Consider the following 14,241-nt stretch of genomic DNA (forward strand, 5'->3'; position numbering starts at 1 on the left):
AGGAGAGTCGTAACGTCCATTCTCCACTGAGCCTAAGGCAAAGTGGGTGCTCGGCCCAGGTGTGTGAGTGAGCGGGGTAGCCGGCTACAGCCCACCTCTCCCGCTAACTAGCGGTTGGGTGATTATCCCTTGCTAAAAGTCTTATGACTCATCTTTCAGCTTCGCCAAAAGTAATATCCCTATAAATAACAAAGGTTTGTATAGAGTAACGGAACAAACACTTCTTTATATCTAAGAACACTCAATGATACCGTAGAGTAAATAAAAGTCACTAATACAGCCTGTAGTTGATGCACGAGAATTGACAACAAAAGTTAAAAATGCTTTAATAAGATGCAATTTTTTTTTTTAAGTCATGATTTTTTTAGAATGGATAAGGTCTGCTAAACTTGTCAGTCTGAGTTAACGAAATCGAATGCTGTGTATTAGGGTTTTGTTTACAGAAATACACTATTAGTTTTTTTCAATGAAAGTATGTATGAATATTTATCCTACTGCAACTGAAAAAATAAGATGATAACAAGTGACTAAAACATCACTAAATGTTTATAAACTTTTATTGTAAATGAGTCTCTCTCTTTCAGCCACATCAGTCCAGAGAAAAGCTGCCACCAATATGTGTGCGTATGCGTGCGTCTCCCTCTTTCTCTTTCTCAGTAAAAATCCTTGTTACATTTGTATTTCTCCTGACTATACAAAACTGAAGCTCTTTACATAGGAGCATTATTTCTGCGCTAGCTGAAAACCAACCGTTAAAAGCTTTTGTGAGGTGTAACTACCCTCTGCTAGTTAGCAGAGTAACCCAGCAGCACCAGCAAACAATCATCCCTTTGCAATTACGGCAGGACTTCTGGGGAAGGTGATGGCGGTACCCGTACAGTATGTGTAAAGAGCTTCAGAATTGTGTACAGTAGTTAGGAAAAATAAAAATTATTCCAAATTTTTCATTTGATCCAGCACTCTTTACATAAGAGACTTACCTCATGGTGGGTAGAAGTCCCTAAAACCACCTGGCTGGAGACTGTCCCAGGGTGTCTCTCTGTGCTACGTAAAAGCTGTTTTAAAGGGCAACCTGACACCTTGTGATCCTAAAGGATGGCAGCCTAGCAACTGGTGCTAGCGTAGAATTTACCAATGTGACTTGACCAGGTAAGTGTAAAATTGCCTGATTCTCCCACTTACCAATACATTGCCCGACTCTCCCACTTACCCAGACATTTCCAACTCTACCTCGCTTAGAGGACAGGAACATAAAAAAAATAAATAAAAATATACCAGGTTGCATAAAAAGCATGGTACCCACCTGTAGTCAGAGGAGGTCTGCTTGCAGAGTTCCTTGAATGCTGACCCTCAAGAGAGGGGAGAATGAAACAGGAAGTGGCCAGTCAATCACACATTCATTCTAGACTTATTCACAGGTAACATCTGCCCTTAACCAACTGCTACTTGTCCAACAAGGGAGCTGAGGTGTCAGTTGACCACGTTTTGTGCAGCCACTAAAGGACCTAAGATGAATGTGTATAGATTTCTGTGGGTTATGTCTTGCAGGTAGTGGGCAGTGAACATTGTCATTTCCACACACCTGCTTGTGACACCTGCGTCTCAGAGAAATTCTTCTTAGATGCCATGGATGTACTGAGATGAGAGGGATCTTGCTGAATTGCTCTTTCATTTACCTGCCTGATACAAGAATATATATCTATTTCTTTGTGAACTTCCTTTTAATTCTTCCCGTGCTTGCAAAGAGCCTGTTGATTTGTGGGCTGTCTCTCTCAGTTCTTTTCAAATATTTCCTCAGTGCCCTTACAGGGCAGAGTAACAGCTGATCCAGATCATCTGTTACAGACCGGAGATTCTAAATCAGGAAGGGGCCGAATCTAGGATCCGGTTCAGCCGGATTTTGATTCTTAGCTACCAACTCAAGGACGAAGCTGAGTGTCACTTGCCCCCATCCCCTTGAATGGGCAACATCATAGGACAGACCATGAAGCTCGCTGACCCTCTTCACAGAGGGCAGGGCTAGAAGGAAGACCATCTTCAGGGTTGTCTCAATCTGAGGCTTGACGAAGAGATTCGTAAGGGGCGCCTTTCAGTGAAAGTTCATTACTGTAGAACATTGACTACATTCCAAGGAAGAGGTCTGCCTTCTGACTGAGGGCACATGCGCTCAAAATTCCGTAAGAGGAGAGACAATTGCATCGCAGGAGAAATATTAACTTTTTCAATTTGAAGACGAGGCTCAAGGCCGAACGATAGCCTTTTACCGCCGACATCAAACAAAGTTTTTTCTCCCTGAGTCACAATACGAACTCCATTATCATTGGAACAGTGGCACTGAGAGGAGCAATACCCCATCCATGAAACCCACTAGAAAAAGACCACTTTGCCTGATATACTGAGGGAGATGACACCTGAAGGTATCCTGTCATTCTTTTTGTTGGATGACCTCCAGGTGTGGTTGTTTGAGTAGATCGGGAAGTGTGGGGAACTCTTTCGGTCCCTCTGTGAGCAGATGCAGGTCTGGAATCTATCCTGCATGGTGCCACAGTGGAACTATTAGGGTCATTAACAAATCTTGAGATGGCCTGACTTTGTTCAAGAGCCACCTTACTAGGATGAAGGGGGGAAACACTTAGACGTTTATCCTGTCGCATGGATGTTGGTAGGCCCCTTGGAAGGATGTCGCAAACAGGTCAATTGTCGGCAAACCCCACAAAGTCAAAACTTTGTTAGCTATCTGTTTTTTCAAGGACCATTCAGAACCGGGCTGAAATGGCTACAGAATTGTTTTCCACCCCTGAGGATTTCCACAGCTAGTTGGCATAGGTGCTGTGAAAAGGTACCTCCTTGCTTGTTTATGTGTGACCATCACTGTAGTGTTGTCGCTCATCAACACTACGGAGTGTCCCAAAAGGAGCCTATGGAAGTGCTTGAGGGCGAGAAAGGCTGCCCTTATTTCCAGGAGGTTTATGTGGCACTGCTGGACCACTGTCCGGATACCGTGAGGTGCAACAGATGAGCCCTCACCCCTTTTTGATGCATCTATAAAGAGCAACAAATTCGGGACAGGAGAGAGGTTTATTCCCCTGCGGAAGTTGGTGTACAGCACTCATTATCTCAGGTCTCTCTTTTGCTCTTCACCCACAGATACCGAAGTGTTCGGTGGGTCCATGTCCTGAGAGCAAAAAATCTTGATCTGATACAGAGACAACCATTAGAAACTAACTTCTCTTGAGAAGTTAAGTGCTCCAGCAGCCTTTGTCATTGATGTGGTGGAAATTGTCCCGCAAGAGAAATAATTGGACTATTTCTCTCAATCTATTTATTCGTTCCTCAGATAAATTCTCTTGCCTAGTCTGGTCCAGATTCTCATTCCTAAATATACCGAGTCTTGAGATGGTTGCAGATGGGACTTCTCGTGATTTACCATGATCCCCAGATCTTGGCAAAATGCAGTAAGACTGTCTCAATGGAGGAGATGGGACTAACTCGAGTCTGCCAGAAGCAGCCAATCATCTAGGTAACGAAGTAGACGAATGCTGTTTATGCGTGCCCAAGTGGACAAAAGGGGGGATATCCTTGTGAACATCTGGAATGCTGTCAACAGCCCAAAACACAGCACCTTGAGTTGGTATATCTTTCCTCCTAACATGAATCTTAGGTACTTCTTTGAGGATGGATGAATTGGGATCTAGAAGTACGCATCCTTGAGGTCTAACGATATCATGAAGTCCTGAGGTCCGACAGCCTGTCTGACCGTCACGCTGAGCCTTCGGGCTCTCGTCACGCATCAGCTGTTCGCCATCCGTCAGCTACACGTGACTCGCCAGCTGCTCGCTATGCAGCAGCTGCGCGTGACCCGCCAGCTGCTCGTCACTCGTCATCTGTGCACAGTTCGCCGGATGCTCGCTACATAAGCAAGGTTACCAGCTTGGCCAGAGAAGAGTTCTGTGTTAAAGGCAAAATTGCCAGATCTAACAGTATAGGAGATGGGTCATCCTCTTCAAACATGATACTTTCTCTACCATACGTACAGGGGAGGGAGTAACCAAGAGGAGTCAACAGCCCGGAGGGACCATGATGTTCCCACCCCCTGGGCGTAAGCCCTCTTCTTTACTACCTTCACCCTTGACCAAGGCAATGCTACGCTAGTCTTAGTGGGTTCTGGCGTATCAAAGAAGAGGTCTAAGACAGTGTCCTTGCCCTACATTGGAACTTGATACTGTTCCCCCAGAGAATTGAGTTTCCTTATGCAGGAAAGGACTTGTAGAAAGAAATGGTCTGCATCTTTCTCCTTTAAGGGAGAGATCTTGGGACTAGCAGATGCCGGCAGTGTCCCGTCAGAATGTTCCGAGCCATCATCGAAAGGTTCCTCCTCCTCTGATCAAGCACCCATAGCAGCCCAGGGAGAATCGAGGTTATCATCCGAGTTCCTTCTCATAGAGGAATGAGCTCCCGGAGGACGGCCACTGTACTTCATCTGGTGTTACGGGGACAGACGTTGAAACCAAACTACGATCTTCTCGATGTTGATGCTCACCCACAGAGTGCCAATTCTTGGGGATGGTCTTAGTGTCTTACCTTTCCCTCGGACAGATGTTAAAATCCTTGAGAAAAGAATACTCCCTCTCCATCTGCTTAGGCCTTGCAGCTTCAGAGGGAGAGATGATGGCAGGAGGTTCAGGCTAGTCCAACTCCATAAGCAAGAGTCTACAGTTGTCTGTGAATGAGATCTTGATCCATATTTGCTCGTGGATGAACGGTATCCCCCGGTGGAGGAGTGTTTGCTGTCTGACTCCTTTTCTTCCTCTGTGGCACAATGGGTATCACACCAAGCCTCTCACAGAAAATGTCCTGGCTGGTGGGCCCCTTGGTATTCAGATATTTCTGATACCTTGCAGACACCTGACAAGAAAGAGGCTTGGGAGTGGCAAAAGGAGGAAGCTGTCTAGCAGAGCTACTGCTTCTAGGATCAGAAGGGCCCTCACTCCCCCTAGAGGAAGAAGAAACCTATGAAGGAATGGTAGGAACGTCTGGGGATGGAACTGTCGGAGGATGATCAGTCAATCTGGAGACCGCCTGCTTCACTGCCTGGACATGGTCCAGGAACCAGGGAGTATCTTTTGAGAACAGAACTGTTCCCGATTGAGCCGCAAGAGCCTGTTTCCTTGGCTTAAGTGGAGTGCCAAGGAATGGGAGGGCAGGAGAGGTTGTCGACTTGTGCCTTTCCTAGTGCTAAACTTCTCTAAGGAAGAAGGTGCCGTTCACATGTTCAACCAAGAGATTGGTCTGTGAAGGTAAAGCTACCTTCCCTTGTAAAGGAACCTACTGCAAGGTAGACTGAATGCGGGGCAAATGTTGGCAAGACGAGAGCTGATGAGGTGCATTTGTGCGCACACCCTTCTCAGCTCACAGGTAAGGTGTAATCTACCTATGCTTGTCTGTCTACCTGCGTGTAGCACGCAGAACGCGCTAGTGAGGTAGAACTTGCCTGAACTCTAGACAATACTTTTTGCATGTGCTAATCTTCATGGGAAGACTCATCCAAGAGAGCACTAAGCATAGCAGAGGTATAGCGCACAACTTTGTCAGGGAAACAAACTCGGCAGCCCACTTAGTTTAGTGGTAGAGTGCGCAACGTTGCACAAGACTCGCCCGCTAGATCCCAGCTAGCTAAAGCATCATGAAGAGAAACTCTCTTGCTTGCCTTATCCCCCAAAGGGGAAAAACAAGCCGTGTTCTTTTCCCGCAAGGGTGAGGAAGACCAGGCAGCAAAGCAAGTTCTACCTCGCAAGAGGTAAAAACTGAAAGCGCAAGCTCGCAAGAGTTTGGCCTCCCATAGCGAAGAACACTATGTTGTAGAAAATGACAGAAAGGGGGAGGAATCGCAAGCAATCGCCTCCCACCATCGTCTTCCAGTTCCGAAAACTGGAGCAGGGCATGGACGAATCCAGTGCCCTTCAGTGGTATCCAAGGGGGGGGGGGAGACTACTCAGGAGAAGGCCATTTCCCCCGGTAGCAGGAAAGACAATCGACCCCTTTTGCACCTGTCGGCAAATTTCCTCATGGATGAGAACACTGCTAAGCCAAGGTTGGCGAAGGGAAGCTCTCCCTTGGAAGTGAAGGCTGCACAACACCTGGTGGAGGATACCTTTCCTTCAGAAGGGAAGGTTGTCCAGTGCCTAAAGGCGGACCTCTTTTTCACTTCAGTCTGAGCAAACCCAGCTAGGAGATCAACGTCATGAAGTGCCCAAGGGACAAGCCGAAGCTAGTCCCAGGGTTCACCCAGGAGGGATCCCCCGACAAGTCATTCTGAGGAGTATTGCACTTGAGTGTGTGTGCGACTCCTGTCCTCAACCTATGGAGTCTCAAGGAGGAAGATGGGAATCAATTCCTGGGAAGGATGTCTGCTCCCGTTGCACACTAAACCATAAGACCTGTAACCTTTCCATGCACGGGGAACCCATGAGCCCCAAGGAAGGCCACAGCAGATGAACAGCGTCTTGGCAGTGGACGGCGTTGCTATGCTAAGGAAAGCAATTGAGCCCCCACGCCACGTAGGTTTCTCCCGGAGTCACATGGGCACTACCCCTGCTTGACCGACTGCCAGGAGAAGCCGACCGAGTGGTAAATATGGCAAGGTTGAGCTGACGAAGTTCGATGGCGAGGTTGTTTCCCTTTCAAGGATGACCCCGAAGGGGTAGAATCCCTCTTAGCCTTCTACATTCATCGCCTGTTAAACCTCGTCCACTGGAAGTGACCATTCCCAACACACCTGGCATGGAGACTCCTGCACGTACGAGTGACCCCTACACGCAGGGCAGAAACCGTGAGGATCTGTCTCCTCTGCCGACATGAAAGTGCCACAATGGCACCCTTCATTGCCGGGAAAAACCAGCAAGATTGAGATCTCCACGGGCAGTCACATCAGTAAATAAAAAAGATTAAAAAGGAAATTTTTAGATTTTAGCCCAGTTATAATGGGAAAATTTTCATTTAGTTTGAACAGGGAAGTAAAACAACATCTGTAATCCACTGAGCCGAAATAAAAAGCGGCAGTTGTTTGCTAGTGCTAGTTCTGGTGTGAGCGGGGTGGCTGGTCTACCCCCACTACCCCCTCTGAAAAAGCTTTAACGGCTGGTTTCAGCAGTCACTGAAATAATACTCTTACGTAAAGAGCCTAAGGCTTGTATATAGTGTCAGAACAAATATGCAGTAAATTGAATTCCTTGCAAGTAGATGCCTAAATAGCATTTGAAAAATTTTCCATGGTGGTGCCATTTAATTTTGGTTTCCGACTCGAATCCTTTTTAATTAATGAATTCAATGAAATAATGTGTTTAATACTAAAACAGGATCATGGTTTACTATTTTAAAATAAAAAAAAAATTACCTCCACCAGAAATGAAGGCAATTTCTAAATGCATACTTTAATGACCAGAGGCTGCTTTGTCCAGGTAACTGACGTCGATGACGATAATCTCTTAGTCGTACACCACCAACAACACACACTAATTGCTGTATTAATGCTATAGCAACTAAAATCCCCATGAGTATACCATAGCATGTACCAGATATAGCCAATCTTGACCTGAAAGGAAAGAAAATATGAATAACAGTTTCATAAAGAAAAATGTAGATACTGATTATTACAATAAAAGGATAAAGTGTACTGTATATTATGTACATACACTATTTACTCAAGAAATATGAAGATGAATGAAGCCTGGGAAATAAAACAAAGAAAGTTAGGATGGATCACATAAGGATGGAAGTTAATGAGTACAGCAAATGTGAATGGTGATGGTAGAATAAAAGAAAATGTTAAACACAGAAAGGAATGTTGTATGAGTTCTGCTAAAGGTTTGGAGGAGAGGAGTTCCTATGGAAAAGATACGTTTTTATGGAAGTGAGATGTTACACTTTAATGTACATTAAAAAAGCAAGCAGCTGCAATCATAAATGATTTGCAAACATACCAGTTGAAATACTAGAGTCTTTGTTACAATTAATTTTTCCTTTGCCTGGACATATATTGAATCGAGTGGCCTATTCTTTACATATTCTCCTCTTTCCTCATACATCTGACAACACTACTGCAAATTGTTCAGTGGCACTTTTCACTTCATAAGGGTAGAAGAGACTCTTTACCTATAGAAAGCAGCTCTTCTAGTAGGACACTACAAAATTAAACCACCATTCTCTAGTTTTGGATGGTGCCAAAGCCTCTGTATCATGGTCTTTCACTATCTCGGGTTTGAGTTCTCTTGCTTTAGGGTACACACAGACACACTACTCTGCTTCCTCATTTCCATTCCTCACCGGGCTATTTCCTTGTTGGGGACCTTGGGCTTTTAGTATCCTGCTTTTTAAACTAGCTAATAATAATAATAACAAGAGCAATCAAGAGATTTTTTATCTCTGCCACAGGTTAATGGAGTCCTCCATGTGTTGGAAATTTTGTCAAAATTCATCAATTTGTTTTAAAGTTATCTTTGAAATGCAAATCCAGATCTAAAATCTGGATCCAGATCCAGATCATCTTCAAAATTTAATGGGGTCGTCCATGACCTAAGATCTATCTGTGAAAATTTTGTCAAAATCTGTCAGTTTGTTTTGATGTAATATGACAAATTCGAAGATGATTTGTATTTTTCCTAACGATACAAATCTTTAGCTAGTTATTTAGGGGTATTACTTTCAGCGACGGTGAAATGACAAGCCATTAAAATTTAGTGAGGGTTTACTAGCCATTCCACTAGTTAGCAGGAGTAGGGGGGTAGCTTACTACCGGTCTCACTTACACACCGGTGATTTAGCTCCCTTTGCTTGGAGGTAGGACTTCAAGGGGGATAGGGCTGGCGGTTAAGTTTGTATAAATAGCTAAAGGTTTGTATCGTTAGGAAAAATACAAATTATCTACGAATTTGTCATTTGTTCCGTAACTGGAATACAAACCTATACTATTTACTTAGGGATGACTCACCTATTAGGAAGGGTGGACGTCCCTGCCAATCTGGCTTTTTGGCTTTACCCGGGGGCTCCTTACCTGAGTATATTTGTACCCAAAATAAGGAGTCCTTGCACCACGCTAAAATCTTGCTACGCAAGGTCCGTGGCCTATGCAAACTGTGTGTTGAGATATTTAGAAGTGTGACCGTCCAGGTGAAAGTTATTCCGAGTCTTTTGTAGGAAAAACTGTTGTAACCAAGACTTTCCCAATACCACCTCGCTAGAGTATGAGGACGCAACAGTACTGTATTAGGTTAATACTAGGTACACAAGGGAGCATGGTTTATCTGCAGTGGTTTGAGGTGTGCTTAAGCAGAGAACCCAGGATGCTGCTTTCCCCAAGAAAGGGGAGGATGAAGAAAAAAAATAAGAGCCAGTCAAACCTTTTCATTCTCACAGACTAAAATTGGGTAACAGTGCCCTCAACCTTCTGCTACTTGTCCAATAAGGAGCTTGAGGTATTATACCAGCTGTTGTGCAGCCACCACAGGGCCGATAGAGAACGTATCGAGCATCCTGTGGGTAAGGTCTTGCAGGTAGTGGGCTATGAAAGTGTTCTGATGTTTCCCAACCACAGCCTGAAGAACCTGAGTCACTGAGAAGTTCTTCTTGAATGCCAGGGATGTAGCTGTGCCCCTAACATCATGAGCTCTGGGGTGACGTGAAGGAGGAGGGTCTGGATTCACTGCATGGTCTATGACCTTGCGAATCCATGCTGAGATGGTGTTCTTGGTGACCCTCCTCTTGGTCCTCCCTGTGCTGACAAAGAGTGCAGGCACACGGGGACGGGCTGCAGCTGTTCTCTTCAGGTACAGCCTTAAACTCCTCCATGGGCAGAGTAATAGATGATCAGGGTCATCTGTTACAGAACGAAGACTCGAAATCCGGAAGGAGTCGAATCGAGGATCCGCTACTCCCGGGTTCTGAGTCTTAGCAACAAACTCATGGACGAAGCTGAACATTACCTCTCCCCATCCCCTTGAATGGACGATGTAGTATGAGAGACCATGAAGTTCAATGACTTGTTTGGCCGAATCCAAAGCTAGCAAAATAGGTGGCGATCTGTTGCCTGGTATAATGGTTCATAGGGACTGAGAACTCGAACCATGTTCCATGGGGGAGGTCTCACTTCAGACTAAGGACAGATAATTTCATAACTCCGTATGAGTAAGGAAAGTTCTAGCGATGAAGAAATGTCCATTCCGTTCAGTCTAAAGGTGAGGCTTAAGGCTGAGCAATAGCCTTTTACTGCTGAGACTGAAAGGCTCATTTCTTCACACAAATACACGAAGAACTCTGCTATTGCTGGAATAGTGGCATCGAGAGGAGAGATACCCCTTCCACGACACCAACCACAGAAGACTTTCCACTTTGCTTGGTAGACTGCTGCTGATGACTTCAGACATCCTGCTTAAACTTGTTGTGAAAATCCTCTCTGAGCGAGGAGATGCTGGATAGTCTCTAGGCGGGAAGTCGTAGCGAAGCTACGGCTTTGTGGAATACAGTATGTTGCTTTTAGTTGTTTGAGTAGATCGTGTCATGAAGCGAGTTCTCTTGGAGACTCCGTCAGAAGTTGCAGAACGTACGGAAACCATTCCGCGTGATGCCATAGCGGAGCTATGAGGGTCATTGAGAGATTGACTGATGTTCTGGCCTTGTTGAGTACCCTCCTCATCAGACAGAACAGGGGAAAGGCATAAACGTCGATGTTATCCCACCATTGTTGGAATACATCTTGCCAGAGGGCCTTGGGGTCTGGGATTGGGGAGTAGTACAACAGGAGCCTGAAGTTCAGGGGCGTTGCGAAGAGATCCACTGTCGGAGAACCCCACAAAGTCAGGACTTTGCTGGCTAATATATGATCCGAAGACCACTTGGCACTCACTATCTGAGATGCTCTGCTCAGGTTGTCGGCGATCACATTCCTCTTATCCGGAATGGAGCGTGCCGTTAGTGGTATCGAGTGAATCTCGGCCCATCTCAGTATCTCTACTGCTAGATGAAACAGGGGCTACAAAAAAGTAATTCGTTTGTTGATGTAGGCCACTACTGTGGTGTTGTCGCTCATCACCACCACTGAGTGGCCCACCAGGAACTGTTGGAACTGTTGAAGGGCCAGAATTGAGAGCCTGATTCCAATGGGACTTGATTTGCCACTGGAGGGATCTCATCCTGAAGCGACTGTTGGGAACTAGACGGGCCAGAGATAAAAGGTAACCGAGGAGACGTAACCATGTCTAGGCTGGAAGCTCTTCTCGTCTGAGAAAGGGTCTTGTGATCTTTCTCAGCCTCGATATTCTGTTGTTTGATGGGAAGGGTTTGTGGAGATTGGTGTCTATCATCATGCCTAGGTATACCAGTCTCTGTGTAGGAAGCAGGGAGAACTTCTCGAAGTTTACCATGATCCCCAGATCTTGGCAAAGCTTCAGAAGTTTGTCTCGATGTTGAAGAAGGGTTGACACCGAGTCTGTTAAGATTAGCCAGTCGTCTAGATAACGAAGGAGACAGCTGCTAATCCTGTGTGCCCAAGATGACACACGGGCAAACACTCTGGTAAAAACTTGAGGTGCTGTAGAAAGACCGAAGCACAGTACCTTGAACTGGTATTTCCTGTTGTCTAGGGTAAATCTTAAGTACTGTACTTCCTTGAAGACGGATGGATTTGGATCTGGAAGTACGTGTCATTTAGGTCCAGTGTGCACATGAAGTCCTGTGGTCTTACCACTAGTCTGACCATGTCTACTGTCTCTGTGCTGAACGGAGTTAGTTTGACAAACTTGTTCAGAGCTGAGAGGTCAATGACTGGTCTCCAGCCTCCAGACGCCTCCTTCACCAGAAAGATTTGACTGAAGAAGCCTGGGGACCCGTCGAGGACCTCCTGGAGAGTGCCCTTCTTCAACAGAGTCTGGACTTCAGCCCATTGGACTAGCCCCTTTGCTGATCCGATCGCAAAGGAGTCTATTGACACTGGATTCCTGGTCAGGGGAGGGAGAAATGTTACGAACGGGATGCGATACCCGAAACGAATCACAGAGATTGTCCAGGGTTTAGCCCCGAGTTGCTTCCACCTGTCTGAGCAACTTTGTAGGCATCCTCCTACTGGTGGACAAACAAGGGGAGTGTATAGGCATCCCCCTACTAGTGGACAAGCAGGGGGAGTGTGTAGGCATCCCCCTACTAGTGGACAAGCAGGGGGAGTGCCTATCCTAGCGTTTGTGGCCTCGGCCCCTCCCTTTACGATAATTTCCTACTCTGGAGGACTTTGCGCCTTTCTTGTCCTTGGAAGAAAAGGGTTTCTTAGACACCGTTGTCTTCGCTGCTGCTTTGTTCGTCATGATCTTGGCTGAACGGGACTGCTGAGGAGCTGGGGGTTTATAGGGCTTGGATGTCAAAGCGCTATGGAGGAGGGAGTTCAGGTGACTTCCTCTATCTCTCAGCAGTATGTTCCATGTCCTTAGGTCCAAATAGATGGGAAACAACCGTCACAATCCCCGGGAATTGCTGACTACCCTACAGGGTAACTGGTTACCCAGGTGGTCCAGAACCCTTCCCATTTTCCAATGATCGGAGGGAAAAATTTTCCTCACGGGTCAGTTGGTACAACCAGTCTCCTGCAGCCTTAATAGACGTTTATGAGAGAATGCCTCCTTATGTGGGAATGCATGACACTGCCCACTAGGATGCTGTATGAGACAGCTTGTACGAAAATACTCTGGTCCATCCTACTTGGGCATGAACATGAAGTTTTGCAGGGAAATCTTGCACAGTGTTGTGCACCAATTCACCGAGCCCTAGTGAAGTGGGTGGGCGGGGACCTACGCCTGACAGAGGACTGCATGTGATATAGGTTGCCCGTTATTTTAATGATAGAGGTGGATTCTTCGCGAGGATCAAAGCTCGGTCGGTCTCCGTACTCAAAGTGGGATCCATCACCATCTGACCCTATATCAGATAATTTAAGATTCCTTTGCTAGGTAGCACACTATACTGAATGTAGCAGATGATGAGTATTGGGCAGCATCGTGCACCCCACTACCTAGCAAGGTGGGCAGGTGAGCTTGTCTGCCTAACAAAGAGGCGCGCCTCACTTCTGCTAAGCATAGTGCTCTCTTGGGCAAGTCTTTCCATCAACACCCACACACACAAGAAGCACTGTCTAGAATAAAGGCAAGTTTTATGTTGCGAGCGCGACCAGGGAGACAGTTGCATACAGGTAGACTACACCTTACCTGGGCAAGCTGAGAAAGGATTCATCAACTCTTGCCTCGCCAATGTGTACAGTCTTCTTGCAAGCACGCACGAGTAGATCTGTTGCCTTTGAGAACTGTGAAAGGCATGCAAGCCAGTGCGTAGTTCCAACTCTCACCTTGCAAGAGCGCATTCCCAGTTAGGCAAACTGAAAGGAGCGCATAAGCCAGCGCACTCTACCAGCTTTCGCCCCGCGAATGAGGAATCTACTGGCAAGCGCACACAGGTAGCAATTACCTGTACGAACTGAGAAAGGCGCGCAAGCAAGGGTGCTTTTCCAGCTCTCGGGAACAGTATTCACTACATCGCCTCGTGATCATGCGCTCCCAGCAGGATGAACTGGAAGAGGTGCACAAGCCAGAGCAGCTCGCCAGCCTTTGCCTTGCCAACGCTCTTCTTTGCCAGGGAAGGTAGCTTCTCTTTCACAGACTGACCATCCTCAGACAGTTGCATCTTTGGTCAAGACCACACTAGGCAAGGTCTCCCCGTTAGGGGATCGAGTATTGTCCGAGGATTGAACAGAGACTGAGAGAGATAGCCCAGAGCTTTCTCTCGAGACAAATTGCCAGCACACCAGTGGCAAAGCTACTGGGGCACCAAACATCTCTCGAGAAGTTACTGCCCCACGGCTGTCTCCGCATTCGGTCTGTACAGTGACAGCTGAAGACCTTCCAGTCTCAGCACAGGCCCACTGAATACTATAGTACCGGTGGGACCTGAGCAGAAGAGAGACCTGAGTTGGTGGGTGTTAGACACCAACCTCTTCAAAGGAGTAGGTCTTCTCTCTCCTCCCAGGGATTGTTGCTCTTCACAATCACATCAAAAGAAGGGTGGGGGGGCTCATCTGGGCTTTGGTCCAGATCCAAAAGGCGGTGCCACATAAACCTCCTGGAAATGAGGGCAACCTACCTGACACTCAAGCAGTTCCATTAGCTCCTTTCACAACGTTATGTAGTAATGATGAGCAACAACACTACAGTA

At 46.4% G+C, this 14,241-nt stretch overlaps 1 protein-coding gene across 1 annotated transcript in view; it reads right to left on the bottom strand.

The window, feature by feature from the left end:
- Positions 1–409: 409 nt before the first annotated feature.
- Positions 410–14,241, bottom strand: part of LOC137624542 (palmitoyltransferase ZDHHC23-B-like) — a 75,775-nt gene continuing 61,943 nt past the window's right edge. The window contains exon 5 of the mRNA XM_068355429.1: positions 410–7,591. Coding sequence (XP_068211530.1) covers positions 7,390–7,591 — 202 coding nt within the window. The 3' untranslated portion in view covers positions 410–7,389. The remainder of the gene's footprint in view (positions 7,592–14,241) is intronic.

This window comes from Palaemon carinicauda, chromosome 31, assembly GCF_036898095.1.
Source record: "Palaemon carinicauda isolate YSFRI2023 chromosome 31, ASM3689809v2, whole genome shotgun sequence".
NCBI lineage: Eukaryota > Metazoa > Arthropoda > Malacostraca > Decapoda > Palaemonidae > Palaemon > Palaemon carinicauda.